This window comes from Marmota flaviventris, chromosome 11 (genome assembly GCF_047511675.1).
Source record: "Marmota flaviventris isolate mMarFla1 chromosome 11, mMarFla1.hap1, whole genome shotgun sequence".
NCBI lineage: Eukaryota > Metazoa > Chordata > Mammalia > Rodentia > Sciuridae > Marmota > Marmota flaviventris.
This window is the reverse complement of record NC_092508.1, coordinates 54,001,096-54,027,433: the sequence shown is the minus strand read 5'-3', so window position 1 is coordinate 54,027,433 and position 26,338 is coordinate 54,001,096. Positions and strand designations below refer to the sequence as shown.

General features: G+C 37.5%; 1 protein-coding gene and 1 pseudogene across 5 annotated transcripts in view; one reads left to right on the top strand and one right to left on the bottom strand.

Moving 5' to 3' along the window:
* Window positions 1–26,338, bottom strand: part of Ccdc141 (coiled-coil domain containing 141) — a 189,300-nt gene that overhangs the window by 76,284 nt on the left and 86,678 nt on the right. For all 5 annotated transcript variants that reach the window (XM_071619021.1, XM_071619022.1, XM_071619025.1 and 2 more), the window contains one exon: window positions 2,122–2,316. In XM_071619021.1, coding sequence (XP_071475122.1) covers window positions 2,122–2,316 — 195 coding nt within the window. The remainder of the gene's footprint in view (window positions 1–2,121; window positions 2,317–26,338) is intronic.
* LOC114099614 (nucleoporin Nup43 pseudogene) lies at window positions 9,861–11,056 on the top strand (annotated as a pseudogene).

Genomic DNA, 26,338 nt, shown 5'->3' with positions numbered 1-26,338 from the left:
ACCCTGATGCTATATATGAAAAATACCCCTTCACTCATGTAAATAGAAGTTTTAACCTGAAAAAAATTAAGAGATTTTGAAATTATATTAATTTTTTAAAATTCATCCCTCTATTTATTTATGAATGTTATTCCAAAGATTTAATAAAATGGTAATGTTAATAAAATAAAAATTGGAGTTTCCACTGAAAAAATCTAAAAAGGAAAAAAAAAAAACATTTGTAAGTCATGAGAGGATTTCTGTACTACAGGATTTCATGATTTATTGCTTCTTAATAATATAGTGAAGAATTCATATTAAAAGTAATAATTAGACATCCATTTTCCAAACTTCAGCTTCTATTTTTGCTGAGGTAAAAGTATCTATTGTTTTTTTCATTGAATTTGTAGCTTTAAAGCTGGAAATTATTTCTTCTATGCTTTAAAAAGGGAGAAAAAATTCTAAATCTTTTGGAGTACCACTTAGCTATAGAAAATGCTATATAGCATGGATGAATCCTAGTTCAGTTGATCATAATTTGCATAGTTACCAGGCATGGCATTCAAATGAGCAAACTCTAGGGAGTCTAGAAATCAAAAGTCTTGGGGGTTAAGAAATATGAATTCCATTCTCCAGATCTGAATTGTATTACTGAGTGAGGGTGAGAAAGTAACTAACTACTCTTCCCCTTCTCTTCCTCCTCCTCCTCCTTCTTTTTTTCATTAAATTTTACTAGAGATATTCCTTCTCCTTCAGGGCCAAGAGTAATATTAGAAGAAAAATCTTCCCAGCAAAGTACCAAATAATGAGAGCAGAGAAAATTGGTATAAATGAGAGAGAGAGAGAGAGAGAGAGAGAGAGAGAGAGAGAATGAATGAGTGTGTGAGAGAGCAATTCTATATTTGCAAGGCTGTAAACCATAGGATTTGTAATAGAAACACTGTTTTATAGCAACATGTTTTATAACTCTTTTCCTTAGAAACGATAATAATTGACTTGCGGATGACCCACTCAGTTTGTAGATTGAACATGAGACATAAATTCAAGTCTCTTATTCAAATATAGGATACTTAAAAGAAACAACACTTTACATCTACATTCAATATATCCATTAATATGTTATTTCTCTTTTAAAAATAACAAAATCCCAACAACAAATAATTAGACAATAAATACTTCTTTAACGTTTTTATGATAATTCTAGCCTCTGTTTTAGGATTTTCCTATTCATCTTTTCAAAAGTTTCTTACTAGTAAAGAAATTTAAAGTGAAGTTCCTCTTTGAAGGACACTGTACTCAGAGTCTATGTCATGATTTTAGTTCACAATGTAACTAAGCTTCCTGGGGTTTCCCCATTCATTGCCTGCCACGATGTTTATTTTTGAATCAGGGAAATTTAACGTATTAAACAATTCCAACATGGTAATTGGAAGGTATATATTACACTGGTAAAGGTAAAAAAAATTCAAGTAAGATCACCATCCTCATATACTGAGACCTACTCAAGTGATGTGACCAGGACATTACCAGTCAACAGGAACCACCTGCTACGATCAATATTAAATGAGTCAACAAGAAGCAGCAGAGCACTTCTTGAACTCAAGATGATTCAAAGATGGTCCACAGCAAAACTTCTCTGTGCCTGACTTAAAAAGGCAAGATCAAGCTAGAGCAATCAGGAGGGGCAGTTTCTGGCCTTTTGGTTTGCAAGGTTTTCACTATCCATGTATTTCGACCTAATAAATGAAAGAGGATTTAAAAAAGAACAAAGACCTTTTGGTAAATACTTTTAAGTTTTTTTTTAATCCTTGATATATTTTATGAGACTCCCCTTTCTCTGTTAGAAATACCGCAATGTAGACACAAGCATTCCCCACGAACAACCTATGGTAGCTCTAAAATAAAACTTTCATAAGGTAATTTTTTAAAAGTAACTCTTTACCTGTGAAGGCACAGAGTCTCTTAGGTTTGAGAACCAAATAATGGACACCATGGAATATATTTTGAAAACTCTCCTTTGCTGCTACTAATTTTGAAATTCTACATGGAGTTTTGACTTCTGTGATCTACAGCTATTGCAGTAATGGGTCTGTTACTACTTTGCATGAATACCTAAAATTATCATCTTAACCTTACACTGACCTTATTAGCACTGTTAAAAAAATCATTTGCCTTTTTTAACCAGGTTTTCCTTTCCACCATGAGTCGACCAAATTCTTCTTGAAGCTGATTCAGTTTCTGGTTAGACAGCTGTAGATGTTCTTTCTCCACACAGTCCTTTCCCCGCAGAATCCCCAAGGCCTCGCTTTTCAGCTTCTCTGCAATGGAATTCCATTCCTGCAAGAGAGTACTGTCTTTAGTTATTATACACATCCCCTATTATGGATTGAATGTTGGTGTCCCTCCCCAAATTCTTGTGTTGAAATCTAACCTCTGGTAAGATGACATTAGAAGATAGGGCCATTAGATCATGAGGGTGGGGCCTACTTAAATATAATTAGAGTCCTATAAAAGTGGCCCAAGAGAACTCTCTAGCTTTCCCCCCACTATGTGAGAATACAATGAGAGGTTAGTCATCTACAACCCAGGAGACAGCCCTACCACAACCCAATCAAGGTGACACCTTGATTTTGGACTTCCAGCTTCCAGAACTATGCAAAATAAATTTCTATTGTTTATAAGCTACACCATCTGTGTTACTCTGTTACAACAGCTCAAACTAAGACACTTCCCCCCTCTGTGATCTAAGATTCAGAGAACATTTACATGTGTTGAATATATCAGAAATCTGTCATATTTTCAAAACATGAAACTATAATAAATAGTATGGTAGTGAATGCTGAATTATAGGTTTGAATACCAACAGGAAGTTACAATACAAAAGGATGCAGAAAAGAGGCTGAAAAGGGAGAGAAGGTGAAAGTAGAAAAAGGCACAGAGAAGAGTGGCTGATGGAGCACTTGGTTGCCTGAATACAGGTCATTTACATTTCTGTTACCTGTACCTGGAAGCAAACCCAACACACAGTCAACAGCATTTTAAAATCTCTAACTCATGTTCTGTTTGTCTCCATTTAAGTCTCAAAAGCTCTCTCTCCCATAATTCAGTCTCCCTGTCAGCAAATGTGTACAGGAAAGGAAGAGAAATCGCATATCTCTGGGATTTGTTTCTGTGTGTGCCTACGCAAAAAACTCAAAGATGTGTTATTCATCACGAAATTCAGACCCATTAGTGTGCAGTATCCCTCCTTCCTGACCCTAGTTTCTCCTCTCAATGCATCACTCTTAATGATGTATAAACATTTCAAAAAAAGAAAAGAGGTAGTTTTTTAAAAATTTATATTGTTTAAGGATGAGAAAAACCACAAAAAAGAAGGAAAATAACAGTGGGAATAAGACAAACATTAACATTCTATCTAAATTCTTAAGGGAAATTCAAGTTTCTTGCTAAAGGATTGTAGCCAGATTCAGTTCCATGATTATCTCTAACATGACCATCTTGTTAGTATATTTTCTGGTACCCATTTTAGCTGAGATTCAGCGGTAATCATAAGCTATTTGTTAAAGCATGAGAAATTTATCACCAGATTCACAAATCTCTGTCTGACTCCATCCTGGTTTGTTCCCCTAGTGAAAAATGCCCTATTTTTTTTTATTGGTTGTTCAAAACATTACATAGCTCTTGACATATCATATTTCATACTTTAGATTAAAATGCCCTATTATTAAGTTACATTTTTATATTATGTAGTATAAAATGATTTTAGTGCAATTTACCATTACTGTTTCATTCATTTCATAGATATATTAAGTGCTATGTACATGACATTGTGCTGGGATAGATGTCTTGGGGAATATAAAGAAAGAACAAAATGTAGTTTTTTTCTTTTAACAATATATAAACTGCTATTTTATATAACTTTCCTATAGACTTATATTATGAAATATATTACCTATATGCTGGTCCTATAAACACATACACACACACACACACACAAACACACACTCACCAAAAGTTGGTATTATTTTAAATAACAATTAGCAGGTGTTGAATGTAGAACTTTTATATATTACTTTGTGGTGTCTATAAACCTGTGCTAGTATTTGTACAAGAGAAAAATATTTTAATAAATGGATATGACTATGACAGTAAGAAGGCAGATTAAGGGAATAACTATTTTTATAGTTCCTGTTATAAAATTGTGGCTTGTAACTCTAATACTCAAAAATTCTTATATTATCTATTTTTTTCTGGTATTACACAGGATCATAGAAGTATATTCCTCAAGATTACATATCCAATAAGTGGTAATACCAAGACTAGTTCACAGTTCTGAGTATCATGCTACCTTCCAGAGAATTGAAGATTGAGAGTCCAAAATCTCCACATTTCCAAGTAAATGCAAAAGCAATACTCTTGGGCATGGATATGGGCTACATGAGTTCTCAAAACCTTTGCTTTTTAAAGTGTTTTTTGTCCTCACTTAAGAAAAACTAATACAAGCAGTGAAAGTCTTTCATAAATCAGTGTCAATATCCGTTCTGCTTAAAAAACATTATTTTAACCTATTGAAAGTGAGCAAATATTTTTAAAGTAGCTAGCATAATTTCTGGCACACATAATAGGTACTCACTTCCCATAATAGTACCACTTCCCATCAGTTTTATCATGGTTCATTATCATCCCCAAAATTTGATCTTTATTTATGAGAATTCCTTTTTCCCAGTTCTGAGTTAATGGTAGTAGAAGGTTTATCAAAACGTTATTGGCCAGGATTATATATTCATCAGTATTATGAGATAAACAAAGTAAAACATGTTCCTTTACTGAAGCACTTGTCAGAATCCATAACATACTAACGTGGTTGAGACTTTCCTAGTGGCAAATGTGGTATGAAATGTCTTGGACAAGCATTCTAGATCAGGAAACCATTTTTTCACTAACAATCTCAGGGACCAATGGTTCAGCTGGAACAGTGTGGGGAAATACTGTTCATGGCTAAGCCCTGAATCACCTAGCTGTCTATCTACTAACCAAAGTTTTTGGTTTCTTTCTCTTTTTTTTCCCCCATACCTTCAGCTACTCAAGTTAGTTCATTTCTTCTCTCTGTACCATTCTTTCTTCTGTCAAATCTTATTGAATTCAGGTGAAGAAATGGTGAACACTAAGATGCAAAGTAATTTTTGTTTTAATGGCACTGACCAGAAGCTTCTCTGTTTACTCGGGGAAACCTACTTAACAACTGTGGAGACCCTGGGAAATGCTTACAAAGCACAGAAGAAATTGGGATGGAGAAATGGTCATAGCCATTGTACACTCAGGCTGAGGACGTTAATGGTCTACAACACAGTAACGGCTAATTTTCCTTTCCCTGTGTCAACACTGTGCTAAATGGTTACCTGTATTATCTTGCCACACCCCCACAAGGTAGGAACTCTTATTATCTACATTTTACCAGTGATCTCACTGGGGCTCCAAGGGATTAGGAACTTGCACAAGGTCTCAGCACATGTAAGTGAAAAAGCTAGCACTCCAAATTCAGGTGGTTTAACTTCACAGCCTGTCAACCAGTACCTCAGCCTCAGCTCTTCATAAAGGAGGATATATGGTTTTTACATGGTTTTCCTCATGACAGAAGAATTTGCCATGTTAGTTTAGAGCTGTTTAGGTAAAACTTCCATAGGTCCCTGATATGGCCCTGAAGATGAGAAAAGTCTTATATGACCCTAGAATTTTTCAATTTGAAATCGTGAGTCTTCCTATTTCAAAATAAACATGATGCTATTATAGATATAATTTAAAAATTTACAGCCCCAACTCAGGCTTAATTTTGCTTAGCAATTAGACCAAAATAATACAGCTCTTCTTTATAAATAAAAGGAGGAGGAGAAATATCTGTTCTCTAACAATGTTCATAAATCTGCCTTTAGTATAAATTTTGCCACAACATCAGAGGGAGACTTTTGGCATAGAGCCAAGCCTTTGAAAAGCCACTCTAACCTTGTGCGGCATATAGTGCCATAAAACGTGGGCTCTGACCTTCCAAAGAAACTGTAAAGAACCATTTTGTGCCTCTTATCTTTTTTTTTTACTCTCCATCTCCAGTCTGCTTAATTACATTTTCACATGAACTCTGTAGGTATTAAGTGAAGCTGGACCCATTCAATATTTCTATTCAATCTTCTCAGAAAATTGGTTCTGTTTTCTTTGGGCAATCTGTAGGTAGTTTCCGATGGATTTCGACACCATTCTGATGATGTATTTCCCCAGCCATTTTTCTTAGGGGACACTTCTGCTATTTTATTTTTAAGATAAAACTTTCCAGAGTCATCTGAATCCATCACAGTATTTAAAAAATATAGTTGTCATCCTTGTCAAAGCTGGAGGAACCCAATGGAGAAAATCTTAGTTCGTTTTCTCTAAGCTGCTCCTGCTGCCTGCTAAGTGTTAAACCTCTAACAGGGTTTCAGTCATTTTGCAATGAAATATTTCCAGTACTTGTCCCCAACAGCAGAAAGCCAAAGCCTGCCATTTCCTTGGCTTTCCAATTGACAGAGATGGCGTGAATATCTCTGACCCAATAAAGACATATGGCCTTGTGTGTTCCTGGGCTCAGGGTGTTTCCATAGGTCACTCCATTATTTTCATTTATCACTCACAGTAGTAACCCTTTTAAACTGTACCTTTCAGTATTCCATTTGCTGAGGAAATTGAGCTGCTTGTGCATCCCTTGATTGAAAGGGTACTGTTAAGAGGATTAGACAAGAAGGTGAAAAAAAAATTTCTTTCCTTTTTTTGTTAAAGTCCTAGGTTAACTCTTAAAATGAAGTTATGAACTGGCATAAAAATTATCCAGTAAGTGGGTTCAAAAAGTAAAAATGTTAGCTACTCTGATTTGAAAGATAAATAATAATAATCTGAGTATGTTTAGAAAGCTTTTATTCACACAAAAAATTCCCCGCAGATGAGGTGATTTAATGATCCAACACCATGTGATAAATTTTCATCATCAACTTGACTTTAGAATTTAACTTTTAAGTGGAGGAAGACAGACAAGAAGGAATGGGGATTGTGTTTGTAAACCACTAAGAAATATGGATTGTGCAGATTACTGGCTAACATCAGATCTGGCAGAAGTATGTGGTGATTTCATGTATTGCTCCTGGAGCATGGCTAATTCCTAGGCCATTTCGTTAGTAACAGCCCATTTCTTGTTCAATCCCTAAATCTACACTCCCATTTGGTTTGGTACCAGGAGAATTAACTCATCGACACAAAATCATAGAATTTTACATGATTGCATTAGCAGATGGTACAAACAAAATAAACCTGGCAATTTTAATCAGGAAATATTTGAAAGTCTGCTTTGAACAGAAATTTAAAAAAAAAAAAATGTTTATGCTTTTGAAGAGTGGCACTGAGCCCTCGAAAAGCTAAAACTCTGATCATGTCAAGTTGAATTGCAAACTGGGCTTCAGTTTCTTTTCCTTTTGCTCCCTTACAGGGCATTTCTGTGCTGACCTGTACAAATTCAAGGGTCATTCTGAGAAATGGCTCACCCCACTCTCCCGGGTGTGCAGAGTTCAATGCCCATCGGCATTTGAACTATGCCCTCACTGTGATGTGATACAGCACAGGCACGTACTGCAAACAAGAAGAACTGCATTTTTTGTCTCACCTAGAGATGAAAGAACTGGGCTATTCAGCCTTGCAATGGAGAATCACAGCCACTGAATCAGGGAAAGCTTGTGGGAAAGAGGAGAACTGGACACAGAAGTACACTTTATTCCAAACTTGTTAAGTGGCTTCAGGCAAGACATTTGCTTTTTGAGCTCTTTTCCTGCAGTGCAATGATAGTCACCACCATTGGGTGTACGCTGCTGCTTCTCTTATGACTCATCTAATTCAATAACTAATTGGGGGCTTGAAATTACTGGACTTCAAGCTCTCCAAAACTTTGGGTTATTGGCCATTTTATCCATAAATTAACCCTGCGTGGATTGGAACCGAATATAGTAGAAATGACAAATCGGTTCTGCTGTACTCTTCAATTTTGGCCACTGAGTGGAGCCCATAGTCAGCAGCAAAAGCAGGGTGCACACTGCTAACAGGGAAGCAAATGGATGTGTGGCAAAATCAAATCTCCAATGCAATATAAAGTCACAATAAAGTGTGCTCATAAGCCAATCTTCAAAAGAGCCATTAGTGCAGAAATGTGATTATTTTATCCTTCCTTGTTCAACATAGTTTAATTATATATAAAGCTGGGGGACATTTTCCCAAGATGTGTGTTTTCCATTAACCACTGTCTTTTTCTTCAGTGTTTTGTTTTCCTGACATTCCCTAGATTTCTTGTTCCTCTTATTCACATTTTCATCTAGTTAATTAAGTAAAGACCAGTGTCGAACTGGTGTTTCTATTTTTTTTGGGGGGAAAGGTATTTATCTTTGTTTTTATTTTATAATTTTTTAATTAGTTATACATGACAGTAGAATGCACTTTGATACATCATATATAATGGAGTATAATTTCTCATTGTTCTGGTTGTACGTGATGTGGAATCCCACCAGTTGTACAGTTATGTGTGTATATAAGGTAATAATATATGATTCATTCTACTATCCTTCCTTTCTCCTATACCCCTTTCTTCATTCCCCTACTTAATCTGAAGTAACTATTCTTTCCTAGCTGGCCCCCATTGTGAATTAGCATCCACGTGTCAGAGAAAACATTCGGCTTTTGGATTTTGGAGATCGGTGTTTCCATTTTTAATCAAAATTACTAAAAGCCTGACTGGCAAGAAGATTTTCCTCTAACATAATTTGTCTATAATTGGATTGGGACATAGGCTATTCAGTCCTAGTTTATAGTAATGTCCTCTAAGGACTTCTCCATTTTCTAGAGAACCCACTGGAGATATATTCAGGATTGCATCATATATAGTTCAACTGTGGAGCAAATTATTCAGTTGTGATGTTCACTTCTTGTGGAGATTTTCCTGTATAAACTAGATTAAATTAATAAATGGGAGGGTGTGTTTACGTTTTGCCCAAAATGAGTGTCAGATACGGACTAGAACAATGGTCTTAAACCTGACTATGAGTATTTCCTAGGAAAGTTATGTTTTCTTTCTTTCTTTCCTCCTCCTCCTCCTTCTTCTTTTTTTTTTTTTTTTTTTTTTTTTGTGTGTGTGTGTGTGCTTGGGATTGAACACAGGGCCTTGTGCATGCCAGGCAAGCAATCTACCACCTGAGCTATATCCCCAGCCCCTCCTGGGAAATTTTAAAAACACATATTTTCAGGCTCACCTCATATCAATGAACTATAATTTTTATTGGTAGGGTGAAAAAATGCGTATTTTTTAAAACCTGAAGCATTTTACTTCAAGTCAGAGACAAGCAATAATACTTATAACCAGCCAAATGTTGAAATCACTGATCCATAATATCCTAGGCCTAGAATAGTTTATGTAAAAATCATACTAATAAATGGAGGATGGGCATTATAATCATGGTAGCTTTAGCTGTAAAACTTTCAACTCATTATTACATTATGTGAACATTACATTATGGCCTTGATGACTTCTAAATCTAAATTTTAATTTGGGATTTATAGATTCGGCAAATATTGAGGTAGCCTATGGAAGATGCAATGAAAATAAATAAAATCCTTGACCAGACACTCATTGAATAGTTAACACAACAATCCACAATAGCACTGATACAATGTTGGATATCATTCATCTTAACTCATAAGGGAGAAACCAAAGCAGACCTTTCTATTTTATGCTTTCTTTACATCACCATCTCAGTCAAAGGGTCATTGATTTGAAAGGACAATCAAGAATAGATAGATAGCTCTTGCACTGTTTGCCACGGTCGCCTTCAGCATGGAGGAAATTTACGCCAAGTTTGTGTCTCAGAAAATCAGCAAAACCCGCTGGCGACCAGTGCCTCCGGGAAGCCTGCAAACCGCAGAGACCTTCGCTACCGGCTCTTGGGACAATGAGGAAAATTATGTTTCATTGTGGTCTATTGGAGATTTTGGGAATTTGGACTCTGATGGAGGATTTGAAGGAGACCATCAATTATTGTGTGATATCAAACACCATGGTGATGTCATGGATTTACAGTTTTTTGACCAGGAAAGAATTGTAGCTGCTTCATCAACAGGATGTGTAACAGTTTTTCTCCATCATCCAAATAACCAGACTCTGTCAGTCAACCAGCAGTGGACAGCAGCCCACTACCACACGGGGCCTGGCAGTCCTTCTTATAGCAGTGCCCCATGTACAGGCATTGTGTGTGACAACCCAGAAATTGTCACAGTTGGAGAGGATGGTCGAATAAATCTCTTCAGGGTTGATCACAAGGAAGCTGTAAGAACAATAGACAATGCAGATAGCAGTACACTCCATGCTGTAACCTTCCTTCGAACTCCTGAGATACTTACAGTAAATTCAATTGGACAGTTAAAAATATGGGACTTCAGACAACAAGTAAATGAACCTTCTCAGATATTATCATTGACTGGTGATCGAGTGCCACTTCACTGTGTTGACAGACATCCCAACCAGCAGCATGTTGTAGCTACTGGTGGCCAGGATGGAATGCTGAGTATTTGGGATGTTAGACAAGGTACTATGCCTGTATCTCTGCTGAAGGCTCATGAGGCTGAAATGTGGGAAGTTCATTTTCACCCATCCAATCCAGATCATCTATTCACTTGTTCTGAAGATGGATCCTTATGGCACTGGGATGCCTCCACAGATGTGCCAGAAAAGTCCTCACTCTTTCACCAAGGAAGAAGAACCGGTACTTTTTTGACTCATAGCATTAGTAACCAGGCTAACGTTCACCAATCTCTTATAAGTTCCTGGCTCAGCACTGATCCTGCGAAAGACCGTACTGAAATCACAAGCTTGCTTCCCAGCAGGACTCTGTCTGTGAACAGTTTGGATGTTTTAGGTCCTTGTCTTGTTTGTGGAACTGATGCAGAAGCAATATATGTTACCAGACAACTGTTTTCATGAAAATACTGGGATTATAATATTTCAAGTTAAATATATAGTTAGCCCTTTGAAAAAAAAAGAATAGATAGATAGATAGAGATACAGATAGAGATGTGCTGGGTAAAGGTATAAATCTGTTCAGGTTTTACTTTCTTTCCCATTTTTTTCTCTCTACTGATAGTTACATTTTAACTTTCCTTCTGAAATTTTTATAACCATATGTATAATATCAACAAACTCCATTATTGGAGAAAACGCTTCCTTCTACTTGTACAGAAGAAATCATTTGTCCTCTAACAAAATTCAGGCAATACTAGAATTTGTTCAACTCATCTCCCTTTTTGGGGGCTCTGGTTTTTGATTTATCACTAAGTATGTACCTAGGACTTAATCCGGTACTCAAAAATCTGTGAATCAGACTGACCCTGGCCCCACATTCAGAAGTGGCAGAGGATACTGACCCCAGCCCAACATGGAGGAGGAGACTGACTGTGCTGTGGGTCCCCCATCTACCAACGCATGCCTCTTCCAGTCTGCTTCCATCTAGAGACAATAACCAGGACCTGGAAGACCATGACCAAGGTCCCTGCAGGCCTGGTTACAACAGAGGTATTCCTACTAGTCTATTTTTCTTGATTCCTCTCTCACTTTTCCTATGGTCTAATACCTCTATATTCCCACCTCCTACCTCATAAACCCCACCTCCCACACCCTGCCTTTGTCCACCATTACAAACTGTAGATTCATACGTAAACCTACTGTTGATATTGTAGATATTAATTGAACACATCATTTCTGTTTATTGTGACAAAACTGCAATTGGCTAAATAGGAGCTATTTGGTTTAAGGCTAAACATTCTTTGCATTGGATGCTGTAAATATTGATCTTTCCCCTAAAGGCAAGGTATTGGTACCCTGCAGGGACATGACAAGATTATAGGGTAGAAACTGTAACACATCAGATCCTCACTGCTAGAGAGGAAGACACATGAACAACATGAAAAAAACAAGGGAAGAAAGTTCATCCAAACAAACCAAGATATTACCATAACAGAATCTATTGACAGCACAGTAGATGAAATGTCAGAGAAGGAGTTCAGAACATACATAATTAAAATGATCTGCAGAGAATGACGTAAGAGAGCAAATAAAGGCATCAACTGATCACTCCAACAAACAGATAAGAAAGCAAATACAGGTAACAAAAGATTACTTCAAGAAAGAGATAGAATTTTTGAGGAAAAAAACAGAAATACTTCAAATAAAGGAAAAAATAAAAAATTCAACAGAAAGCATCACCAACAGACTAGATCACTTGGAAGATAGAACCTCAGGCAATGAAGACAAAATATATAATCTTGAAAATAAAGTTGACCACACAATGAAGCTGATAAAAAACAATGAACAGAAACTCCAAGAATTATGGGATAACATGAAAAGACCAAATCTAAGAATTATCAAGGTAGAGGAAGGCACAGAGATACAAACCAAAAGAATGCACAATCTCTTCAACGAAATATCAGAAAATTTTCCAAACATGAAGAATGAATTAGAAAATCAAATACAAGAGGATTATAGGATACCAAATGTACAAAACTACAACAGATTCACACCAAAGAACATTATAATGAAAATGCCTAGCACGCAGAATAAGGAGAGAATTTTAAAGTTTCAAGAGAAAAGTTCAGATTACATGCAGGGAGAAACTAATTCCGATCTCAGCAGATTTTTCAACCCAAACCCTCAAAGTTAGCAGATCCTGGAACAACATACACCAAGCTCTGAAAGAAAATGGATGCCAACAAAGAATATTATGTCCAACAAAATAAAGCTTTAGATTTGATGATGAAATAAAAATCTTCCATGATAAACAAAAGTTAAAAGAATTTACAATGAGAAAGCCTTGAACTACAGAACATTCTGGGCAAAATATTCCAGGAGGAGAAAATGAAAAACAACAATGAAAATCAGCAAAGGGAGGAACTACAATAAAGGAAAAGCCAATCAAAGGAGAAACCAAGTCAAGTTAAAAACCAAAAATAAACCAAGATAACTGGGAATACAAACCATATTTCAATAATAATCCTGAATGTTAATTGTCTAAACTCATCAATCAAAAGATACAGACTGGCAGATTGTATTTCTTTAGAAAGACCCAATAATATGCTGCCTTCAAGAGACTCATCTCATAGGAAAAGACCCCGAAGGTAAAAAGATGGGAAAAAACATATCATTCAAATGGACCACATAAACAAGCAGGGTTTTCCAATCCTAATATCAGATAAAATGGTCTTCAAACCAAAGTTAGTCAGAAGAGATGAAGAAGGTCACTTCATACTGCTTAAGAGAACCATACATCAACAATACATAACAATCATAAATATCTTTGCCCCAAACAATGAAGCATCCCCATGTATCAAGCAAACTCTTCTCAATTTCAAGAATCAAATAAACCACAACACAATAATACTGGCTGACTTTAACACCCCTCTCTCACTGCTGGACACATCTTCCAAACAAAAATGAAACAAGGGAACTATTTGATACAATCAATAACTTAGACTTAACAGACATATATAAAATATTTCATTCTTCAACAAGTGAATATACTTTTTTCTCAGCAGCACATGGATCCATCTTCAAAATAGACCATATGTTATGCCACAAAGCAAGTCTTACCAAATTTAAAAAAAAATAGAGATACTACCCTGCATTCTATCTGATCATAATGGAATAAAATTAGAATGATAAAATTAAAAAAGATAGAACTACTCCAACACCTGGAGACTAGACAATATGCTATTTAATGATACCTGGATAACAGAAGATAAAAAAAATTCTTAGAGGTAAACAAGATCCTCTGATATAACATATCAAAATCTCTGGAACACTATGAAGGCTGTGCTAAGAGGAAATTTCATTGCATTGAGTTCATTCATTAAAAGAATAAAACTCAACAAATAAAAAACCTGACAATACATCTCAAAGCCCTAGAAAAAGAAAAAGAAATCAACACCAAAAGAAATAGAAGACAGGAAATAATTAAAATCAGGGCTAAAATCAATGAAATTGAAACAAAAGAAACAATAGGTAAAAATGGACAAAACAAAAAGCTGGTTCTTTAAAAAATAAATAAAATTGACAAAACCTTAGCCACCCTAATGATAAGAAGGAGAGAGAAAACTCAAATTACTAAAAATGTGATGAAAAAGGAAATATCACAACAGATACTATTGAAATACAGAAGATAAGTAAAAACTAAAAAAAAAAAAATTATACTCGAGTAAAACAGAAAATCTCGAACACACTGACAAATTTCTAGAGGCATATGATTTACCCAAACTGAATCAGGAGGACAAACACAATTTAAACAGATCAATTTCAAGCAATGAAATAGAAGACTCCATCAAAAGTCTACCAACCAAGAGAAGCCCGGGAACAGACAGATTCTCATCCATGTTCTACAAAGGCATCAGAGAAGAATTAATACCAATATATCTCAAATTATTCCATGAAATGGGAAAGGAGGGAAACTTTCTAAACTCATTCTATAAAACTAGTATCACCATAATATCAAAACCAGACAAAGATATATTAAGGAAAGAAAACTTCAGACCAATACCTGTGATGAAAATAGATGCAAAAATTATCAATAAAGTTCTGAAAAAGTGCATACAAAAACATATTAAAAATATAGTGCAGCGCAATCAAGTGGGATTAATCCAAGAGATGCAAGGTTGTTTCAACATATGAAAATCAATAACCATCATTCATCATATCAATAGACTTAAGTACAAAAATCATATGATCATCTCAATAGATGCAATGAAAGCATCTGACACAATACAGCACCTCTTCATGTTCAAAACACTAGAAAAACTAGGGTTAGTAGGAACAAAGCTCAACAATGTAAAAGCTATCTATGCTGAGCCCAAAGCCAATTATAATTCACGGAATTAATATTATTCTAAATGAAGAAACATTGCAAGCATTCCCTCTAAAAACTGGAACAAGACATAGATGTCCTCTTTCATCAATTCTATTCAACATAGTTTTTGAAACTCTAGCTAGAGTAATCCAATAGATGAAAGAAATTAAAGAATATGAACAGGAAAAGAAGAACTCAAATTATCACTATTTTCTGACAACATGATTCTGTATTTAGAAAATCCAAAGAATTCCACCAGAAAACTTCTAGAACTAATAAATGAATATAGCAAAGTAGCAGGATACAGTGGTAGAGCACTTGCCTAGCATGTGTGAGGCACTGGGTTCGAATCTCAGCACCACATAGAAATTAATAAATAAAGGCCCATTGAAAACTAAAAAAAAATTGTAAAAATCAATACCCATAAATCAAATGCATTTCTGTACATAAGCGATGAATCCACTGCAAGAAAAATTAGGAAAACCACTCCATTCACAATAGCTTCAAAAATAAAATACTCAGGAATCAATTTAAAAAAGAGATAAAAGACCTCTATAATGAATACTATAGAACACTAAAGAAAGATGTTGAAGAATACCTCAGAAGATGGAAAGATCTCCCATGCTCTTGGATAGGCAGAATTAACATAGTCAAATTGGCTATACTACTAAAACTTCTATACAGATTTAATGCAATTCCTATTAAAATCCCAATGAAATTCTTCATAGAACTAGAAAAAGCAATCATGAAATTCGTTTTGAAAAATAAGAAACTCAGAATAGCCAAAGCAATCCTCAGCAAGAAGAATAAAACAGGAAGTATCAAAATATCAGGCTTTAAACCACACTACACAGCAATAGTAACAAAAATGGCATGGTATTGCTACCAAAATAGACTTGCAGACCAATGGTACAAAATAGAAGACACAAAGACAAATGCACATAAATATGGTTCTGTCATACTAGACAATGGTACCAAAAACATACACTGAAGAAAAGAAAACCTATTCAACAAATGATGCTGGGAAACCTGGAAATCCATATGTAGCAAAATGAAATTAAACCTCTATCTCTCACCCTGCACAAAAATCAACTCAAAGTGAATCAAAGACGTAGACATTAGAACAGAGACACTGCGACTAATAGAAGAAAAAGTAGGCCCCAATATTCATCATATCACCTTAGGACCTGACTTCCTTAGCAAGACTCCTAAAGCACAAGAAGTAAAATCAAGATTCAATAAATGGGATTGATTTAAACTAAAAAGCTTCTTCTCAGCAAAAGAAAAATCACTAACATGACGAGAGAGCCTACAGAACGGGAAAAAATCTTTACCACACACACCTCAGACAGAGCACTAATCTCCAAGATATATAAAGACCTAAAAAATCTTAACACCAAAAACCATAAATAATCTAATCAGTAAATGGGCTAAGGAACTAAATAGATAATTCACGGAAGAATAAATACAATCAATCAATAAACATATGAAAAAATATTTACCATCTCTCACAATTAGAGAAATGCAAATCAAAACTACTCTAAGATTTCATCTAACTCCAATCAGAAAGGTAATTACCAAGAATACAAGCAATAATAAGTGTTGGCAAGGATGTGGGGAAATAGGTACTATACATTGCTAGTGGGACTGCAAGTTGGTTCAAACACTATGGAAATCAGTATGGAGATACCTCAGAAAACTTGGAATGGATCCACAAGTTGATCCAGCTATCCCACTCCTCAGTTTATAACCAAAGGACTTAAAAATAGCATACTACAGGGACACAGCCACATCAATGTTTATAGCAGCTCAATTCACAATAGCTAAACTTAAAGGTGTCTAAGGTGAGACCTACAACAATTCATAATAGCTAAACTATGAAGCAATCCAGATGCCCTTCAATAGATGTATGGAGTTAGGTAGACAGAGGGGAATTGGCAGTGAATGGAGCAGAAAGACTGAGAGAAATGAGGGATTAAGAATGAAGAAAGATACTAAATAAAGAAGATGGAAAAGGTGGGATCTAGAATAATAAATGAAGGCTTAAACTTGAAAGAGGGAAAAGGAAAAGAAAAGGGAAGGGGAGGAAAAAAGAAGAGAAAAGAGAAAAATTTTGTCCAGAGAAGAAAAGAGTAAGTGATTTCACTTTGGATAATTAAGCAACTTCTTGACTCTATGAAGGTGAGAATTTTAAGAGTGTGAAGGTTTCGGACAAGTTGTTATGGGGGATAGACTAGGGAATTAACAGATGACAAATAAAAAAAAATTGTAAGGGTAACCAATAATAGATAAATTGTATTTTAAGTGGAGCCAATCAGAACAATTATGCTAATGGCTTCATGGTCTTTCTAAATGAGGAAGAAACAGAAACTCAGTGAAAGGGTTTATTCACAACAGTTCTTGTGGCCCAGGCTGAGGAGCACAAGGAATGAAGCCAGGGAGAGGAAAAGAAAGGAGGCATGAGGAGAGCATTTTGGGGTCAGGCCATAAACAAGGTGCAATGGCTAAAGGAATGGGAAGCTGAAGAGAGTGGAAAATGAAGGGCTTTGCAGTAAGAAGGTCAAGGCCAAGTATGGAGAAAGTCACCACATAGATGCTAAAACAGCTTGCAGGGAGGTGATAGAGATTTAGGGCATGACATGTCAAGTCATAAGATACAGCTTCTCAGGTGTCCCCTGAGGGTCGACTCAATTTCACTGTCGTTATTATGACAGCAATATTACCGTGCATGTAATTAAGAAAATAAAAACTTTTTTTCCTAGGCATTTAAACATAAATGAGCTGGTGGAGATTCCACAAGCAAAGTGACAGCAGGTATTTCTAAACCTAGTGATTATACAGTACAATCTTCTCTATTGGCTTTCTTAACTCAACCTTTTCCCAAATGGGCATAAATATTTCTGAGGGCCTTTCTAAATTTACCTTGGAAATCAAACCATATGGTTCACTAAGCTTCAAATTAACCCATAAGTTGAGGTAAGAAGAGGATTGCCAGCTGAAAAATTCCATCGTTTTGTAGATTTGTGCAATGCTCACTGGTAAATTCAATACTATTTATACATATTTTGCCTGTTAGTAATGAAATTGTTTCTAATTTATGTTCTGTGAAAAATGACATCTGCTTTTAATTGGGAAGTTCATTTAAAAATCAGACAAGTGAAACAAATTACTCACTAAAATGAAGACAGAGGAATTGAAACGCACTAGTGCAGGTGTCTTTCTGTTTGGAGAACTCAGTTGATTTCTGCCTTGAGACATTTCAGATTCAGACCCCACTTTATTTTTCTTAATTAGATGAAACATTTTAAAAGAAATGGACTCTCTTTCATTTTATAGATTTTCTTTGGAGTCATCAGCTCCATGGTGAGCCGATTTACTAAAGCAATATATTTTATGGTAAGTTTATGATTTTTTTCACATACCTTCAGCAAAGGAACTTGGGATGTAATGAAAGTTCAAATAGCAGAATAGTGAGTTTCCTTGTACAGGTTAAAATGTGCAGCAATGAAAAGACAGCCATTTGACCATGCTTGTGAAGTACTTAGAAAATATTTGTACAACCTTAAAACTATGTTGTAGGAATTTTGAATATTGCTCCACACTTCCCAAGAGACCTATAAGTAGTTCCCTCTGTACTAAAGAATTCATTTAAGTGCTACTTCTGAGGGAATATTCCTATTTTTAAAGAGGAACAATCAGAAAACCTACTTATCTTTTGATCTTCAGTTACTGAGTAATGGGTATAGGAACAAACAAACAACAAAAGGTTAAATTCAAGACTTGGACAATCATGTCAACCCTTTAAGAGACTCAGGTCTATTTTGACCTGCATCTTCCGAGTTCTAACAATGACCCTGGGTTTCTGAACTACTCTACACTGTGCACTTCTTCCCTTCATACCTTTGTCACCCCAAGGATGGTTTAGAGACCAGCAGCATCAACACTCCATACAAGTTTGTTAGAAAATAAAGACACTCAGACCCCCACTAAAAACCTGATGATCAGAATATACATTTGTAAGTGTCCAGGTAATTTTCAAGTACACTATATTTTAAGAAGCTCTGGTCTACACAGAAAGTGATTTTTTTTTTTTTTTTTTACAATGAGACAGATGGGTAAGGAAATAATACCCATTACTTACAAGGGGAAATTTGCAGATGGCATCATCTTATCTTTGGTATATTCAATGAAATACTCAAAAGAGTTATTAGATCCAATGAATTATATCAGTAGAGTTGCAAATTATCAGATCAGCATTTAAAAAAAAAAATCACTGTGCTGGGCACAGTGGTGCACGTCCGTAATCCCAGAGTCAGAAGGCTGGGGCAGGAGAATCATAAGCTCAGAGCCAGGCTCAGAAACTTTGTGAGGACCTAAGCAACTCAGACAGACCCTGTCTCTAAATAAGATACAACAAAGGACTGAAGATACGGCTCAATGTTAAAGCACCCCTAGGTTGAATCCTGGTACCCTCCCCCCCCAAAAAAAAAAAACCAAAAAACTTTGTTTCTGTAGACCTACAATGAACACAATATGAAAGAAAATTAAGAATACATTAAATTAAGAATACATTAAATTTACAATAGCATCAAAAAATACTTCAGAATAAATTTAATCAAGAAGGTGCAAGACTAGTATACTGAAAATTATAAATCATTGTTGAAAAAATTAAAAGCCTAAATTAACAGAAAGATATCTTATGATCATGAGTTGGGGAACTTAATATTCCTAAGATGCCAGTACTCCCCCAAAGTTATCTATAGATACAGTGCAATCCCCATCAGAATCTCCAGGGCCCATTTTGAAGAAATGGAAAAGCTAAATTTTTATACATGAAATTGCAAGGGATCCTGAAAAGCCAAAACATTCTTAAAAGTTAATTAAAAATTATATAATTCACATTTTCAGATATTGAAACTTACTACAAAGCTACAGGAATTATAACAGTGTGGCATGCAAGCAGAAAGATAGACATTTATATCAATGAGATAGAAATAAAAGCCCGAAATAAACCCATACATCTGTGGTCAATTAATTTCTAAGAAATGTGTCATGTCATTCAGTGGGGAAAAATAATTTTCTCCTAGTAAAGTGTGCAGGAACAACTAGATAAACACATATAAAAGAATAAAGTTAGACCTTTACTTCATGCCATACACAAAAATTCATCCCAAATGGAGCAAAGACCTAAATATAAGAGATAAAGCCAGTACATTCTTAGAAGGAAACAGATAGGTAAATCTTTATGACCTTGGATTGGAAAAGCATATTTTTCTTAAAGTATAAGAAAACAAAATTTAAAATAGATAATTTGTGCTTAATCAAAATTAAAAATTTTTGTTCATCAAAGAACACTCTGGGATACTAAAGATGGCGGCGAGGGGAGTGCATTGCCCCCGTGTGCTGCTTCACTGTGTGGGAGTATGACAAGTCAGGACGGCTAAAGGATATCTTGTTAGGAATTTCCAGCAATAGTGGGGTGCTCCGGAACCTGGAGGAAGGATTTCCATCGCACGAGGATCAGCTACGGGGACTCAAACGCGAGAGGTTTGTCGCACTGCTTATTCAGCAAATCGGCCCGAGGCTAGAATCTGCAGCGTGCGCTGGGATAGAGACGCAGGGTTACAGCGCTGCAGTTTCTGCCAGCCGCGTAAGCACCGTACTCAGGGCTGAATTCTGGGTTCGAGACGGGGGAAGGAAGCGGTCCATCTCGGTTCTCCACACCGGTCAGACCACAGAGGAGGCCAGCAGCCACCATGTTGGTAAACTGACGTCACCACCGCTGTTTTCGACTGACCGCAGCTCATTCAGCCATAGAACAGGTAATGTCAGGCTGCAATTCGCCTGCGGCTTGCAGACAGATTGCTAGGGCTCAGCGCCTGGGTGCTTCTTAGAACCTGATCTTATCGGAGTGAATACCCAGCGCGGAGCGGCTGCTGAGCTCGCGGAGGCTGCTTCTTGGACCCTGCGCCTACCAGAGCATACAACAAGCACTAAGCAGCCGAATTACGGCTCCCGGAACTGAGCCCGCGGGGACTGCTTCTTGGAGCTTACATTTATAGGAGCTTACACCGAGCACGGAGTGGCCGAGTTCCGGCTCCAGGAACTTCCCTGGCCCGGGGCTAGGAGCCCGCGGAAACTGCTTCTCGGTCCGGGTCCTGCTGAGGGCCGGTCAGGACTCACCCGGTGCTTTGGTTGCCCGGCAAGGGGAACGAAATGCTGCCATTCGCATAGGATACCAACATGGCAGAGATCTGATGTCTGCAGAAAGCGGCGGAGGAGGGAACTTCATCAATACCAGTGGTGACATAAGCAGTTGGTCTCCTGGTAGGGGGGGTGAGGCACAGTCACCCGAGTCTCCTCAATTTGTCGTCGAGCCAGAGGGAAGGAGCCGGGCCGCCGCCAGCGCCCGGAGCAGGCCCAGCGGCTTGCCAGCGTGGTGACCGCGTGACCCCAATTGGAGAGGGGGCGGAGCGGAGCCGCCACCCGCAACCGCAAGGTGGGCAGACCCGCGACCCAGTGGTACATGGGCGTGGTAGGAGGGGCAGGGCAGAGCCGCGGTTCGCGCTGTGACGAATGAGCGTGCAAGGTAAACAGACCTGTGACAGCCTGGCGGGTCAGGCCCAGTGGCCTGCCAGTGTGGTACACACGTCACCCCAACTGGAGTAGGGGCAGAGCAGATCCTTCTCCCACGCCCGGATCAGGCCCTGCCGGTGTGGTGGTCACGTGACCCCAATCGGGGGCGGAGCAGAACCGCCACCCGTGCCTGCAGGGTGAGCAGACCAGTGATCAACCTGTAGATCAGGCCCAGGGGTCCGCAGGCGTGCTAGGAGGGGCAGGGCAGATCCGCCGCCCGCGCCTCCAAGGTAGGCAGACCTACAACAGACCTGCGGATCAGGCCCAGGAGCCTGCCGGCGTGGTACAAACACCACCCTAATTGGAGTAGTGGCAGAGCAGAGTCGCTGCCCGTGCCAGGAACAGGCCCAGTGTCCTGCAGGCGGGGTAGTCACGACACCCCAATTGGAGTAGGGGCAGAGCAGAGCCTCCACCCGTGCCCGAAAGGTGGGCAGATCTGCGACCGACCAGCGGGACAGGCCCAGTGGCCTGCCGGTACGACAGACACGTCACCCCATTTGCAGTAGGGGCAGAGTAGAGCCGCCGCCCACGCCTGCAGGGTAGGCAAACCTGCAACCGACCGGCGGATCAGGCCCAGTGGCCTGCCGGCGTGGTACACTCGTCACCCCAATTGGAGTAGGGGCAGAACAGAGCCGCCGCCAGCTCCCAGAACAGGCCCAGTGACCTGCCGGCGTGGTAGCCACGACACCCCAATTGGAATAAGAAGAGAGCAGAGCCGCCGCCCGCACCTGCAGGAAAGATACGCAAGCAGTATGAAAAGACAAGGAAAGAAAGGACCACAAGCAATGCAGGTCAACGCAACTTTAGAAGAGGTAACAGCTGCAGCAGATGGAATGTCAGATAAAGAATTCAGGATATACATGCTTCAGATGATCTGGAGTATCAAGGAAGACATTAAACAGCAAAATCAGACAATGAAAGATCACTTCGACAACGAATTACGCAAACAAATCCAGGAAGCAAAGGATCAACTATACAGGGAGATAGAGGTTATAAAAAACAAACAAACAGAAATCCTAGAAATGCAGGAAGCAATAAACCAACTTAAAAACTCAATGGAGAATACTACCAGCAGAGTAGAACACTTAGAAGATAGAACATCAGACAATGAAGACAAAGTATTTCAACTGGAAAAGAACATAGACAGCTCAGCAAGACTGTTAAGAAACCATGAGCAGAACATCCAAGAAATATGGGATAACATTAAGAGACCAAATTTAAGAGTCATTGGGATACAGGAAGGTACAGAGCTCCAAACCAAAGGAATGAGAAGTCTATTCAATGAAATAATACAAGAAAACTTCCCAGACTTGAAGAATGAGACAGAATCCCAAATCCTAGAAGCCTACAGGACGCCGAATGTGCAAAATCATAAGAGATCCACACCTAGACACATTATAATGAAGATGCCCAACATACAGAATAAGGAGAGAATTTTAAAAGCTACAAGAGAAAGGAAGCAGATTACATTTAGGGGTAAGCCAATCAGGATAACAGCTGATCTGTCAACACAGACTCTGAAAGCTAGAAGATCCTGGAATAACATATTTCAAACACTGAAAGAAAATGGGTTCCAACCAAGAATTGTGTATCCAGCGAAATTAAGCTTCAGGATGGAGGATGAAATTAAAACCTTCCACGATAAACAAAAGTTTAAAGAATTCGCAGCTAGAAAACCATCTCTTCAAAACATCCTCGCCAAAGCATTACAGGAAGAGGAAATGGAAAATAACAATGAAAACCAACAGTGGGAGGTAGGACAGTAAAGGGGGGGGGATAATCAAAGAGGAAAACAAACCATGTTTAGTAACAGAAATAAACAAATATGGCTGGAAGAACAACCCATATCTCAATAATAACCCTAAATGTTAATGGCTTAAACTCACCAATTAAGAGACACAGGCTAGTAGAATGGATCACAAAACAAGACCCAACAATATGCTGCCTACAGGAGACGCATTTGATAGGAAAGGACATACATAGGCTGAAGGTGAAAGGTTGGGAAAAATCATATCACTCATATGGACTTCGGAAACAAGCAGGAGTGTCCATACTCATATCAAATAAAATAGATTTCAAGCCAAAGTTAATCAAAAGAGATAAAGAGGGACACTACATACTGCTTAAGGGAACCATACACCAACAAGACATAACAATCATAAATATTTATGCCCCAAACAATGGTGCAGCTATATTCGTCAAACAAACTCTTCTCAAGTTCAAGAGTCTAATAGACCACCATACCATAATCATGGGAGACTTCAACACACCTCTCTCGCCACTGGACAGATCTTCCAAACAAAAGTTGAATAAGGAAACTATAGAACTCAATAACACTATTAATAACCTAGACCTAATTGACATATATAGAATATACCACCCAACATCAAGCAGTTACACTTTTTTCTCAGCAGCACATGGATCCTTCTCAAAAATAGATCATATATTATGTCACAGGGCAACTCTTAGACAATATAAAGGAGTAGAGATAATACCATGCATCTTATCTGATCATAATGGAATGAAACTGAAAATCAACGATAAAAGAAGGAAGGAAAAAGCATACATCACTTGGAGAATGAACAATAGGTTACTGAACGATCAATGGGTTATAGAAGACATCAAGAAGGAAATCAAAAAATTCTTAGAGATAAATGAAAACACAGACACAACATATCGGAATCTATGGGACACATTGAAAGCAGTTCTAAGAGGAAAATTCATTGCTTGGAGTTCATTCCTTAAAAAAAGAAAAAACCAACAAATAAATGATCTCATACTTCATCTCAAAATCCTGGAAAATGAAGAGCAAAACAACAGCAAAAGAAGTAGAAGGCAAGAAATAATTAAAATCAGAGCTGAAATTAATGAAATCGAAACAAAAGAAACAATTGAAAAAATTGACAAAACTAAAAGTTGGTTCTTTGAAAAAATAAACAAAATCGACAGACCCTTAGCGATGCTAGCGAAGAGAAGAAGAGAGAGAACTCAAATTACTAGCATACGGGATGAAAAAGGCAATATCACAACAGACACTTCAGAAATACAGAAGATAATCAAAAACTATTTTGAATCCTTATACTCCAATAAATTAGAAGATAGTGAAGGCATAGATAAATTTCTTAAGTCATATGATCTGCCCAGATTGAGTCAGGAGGATATAGAAAACCTAAACAGACCAATATCAATTGAGGAAATAGAAGAAACCATAAAAAGACTACCAACTAAGAAAAGCCCAGGTCCAGATGGGTATACAGCAGAATTTTACAAAACCTTTAAAGAAGAACTAATACCAATACTTTTCAAGCTACTTCAGGAAATAGAAAAGGAGGGAGAACTTCCAAATTCATTCTATGAGGCCAACATCACCCTGATACCTAAACCAGACAAAGACACTTCAAAGAAAGAAAACTACAGACCAATATCTCTAATGAACCTAGATGCAAAAATCCTCAATAAAATTCTGGCGAATCGGATACAAAAACATATCAAAAAAATTGTACACCATGATCAAGTAGGATTCATCCCTGGGATGCAAGGCTGGTTCAATATACGGAAATCAATAAATGTTATTCACCACATCAATAGACTTAAAAATAAGAACCATATGATCATCTCGATATATGCGGAAAAAGCATTTGACAAAGTACAGCATCCCTTTATGTTCAAAACTCTAGAAAAACTAGGGATAACAGGAACATACCTCAATATTGTAAAAGCAATCTATGCTAAGCCTCAGGCTAGCATCATTCTGAATGGAGAAAAACTGAAGGCATTCCCTCTAAAATCTGGAACTAGACAGGGATGCCCTCTCTCTCCACTTCTGTTCAACATAGTTCTCGAAACACTGGCCAGAGCAATTAGACAGATGAAAGAAATTAAAGGCATAAAAATAGGAAAAGAAGAACTTAAATTATCACTATTTGCAGATGATATGATTCTATACCTAGCAGACCCAAAAGGCTCTACAAAGAAACTATTAGAGCTAATAAATGAATTCAGCAAAGTGGCAGGATATAAAATCAACACGCATAAATCAAAGGCATTCCTGTATATCAGCGACAAATCCTCTGAATTGGAAATGAGGACAACCACTCCATTCAAAATATCTTCAAAAAAAATAAAATACTTGGGAATCAACCTAACAAAAGAGGTGAAAGACTTATACAATGAAAACTACAGAACCCTAAAGAGAGAAATAGAAGAAGATCTTAGAAGATGGAAAAATATACCCTGTTCATGGATAGGCAGAACTAACATCATCAAAATGGCGATATTACCAAAAGTTCTCTATAGGTTTAATGCAATGCCAATCAAAATCCCATCGGCATTTCTTGTAGAAATAGAGAAAGCAATCATGAAATTCATATGGAAAAATAAAAGACCCAGAATAGCAAAAACAATGCTAAGCAGGAAGTGTGAATCAGGCGGTATAGCGATACCAGACTTCAAACTGTACTACAGAGCAATAGTAACAAAAACAGCATGGTACTGGTACCAAAACAGGCGGGTGGACCAATGGTACAGAATAGAGGACACAGAAACCAATCCACAAAACTACAACTATCTTATATTTGATAAAGGGGCTAAAAGCATGCAATGGAGGAAGGATAGCATCTTCAACAAATGGTGCTGGGAAAACTGGAAATCCATATGCAACAAAATGAAACTGAATCCCTTTCTCTCGCCATGCACAAAAGTGAATTCAAAATGGATCAAGGAGCTTGATATCAAATCAGAGACACGCCGTCTGATAGAAGAAAAAGTTGGCTACGATCTACAGT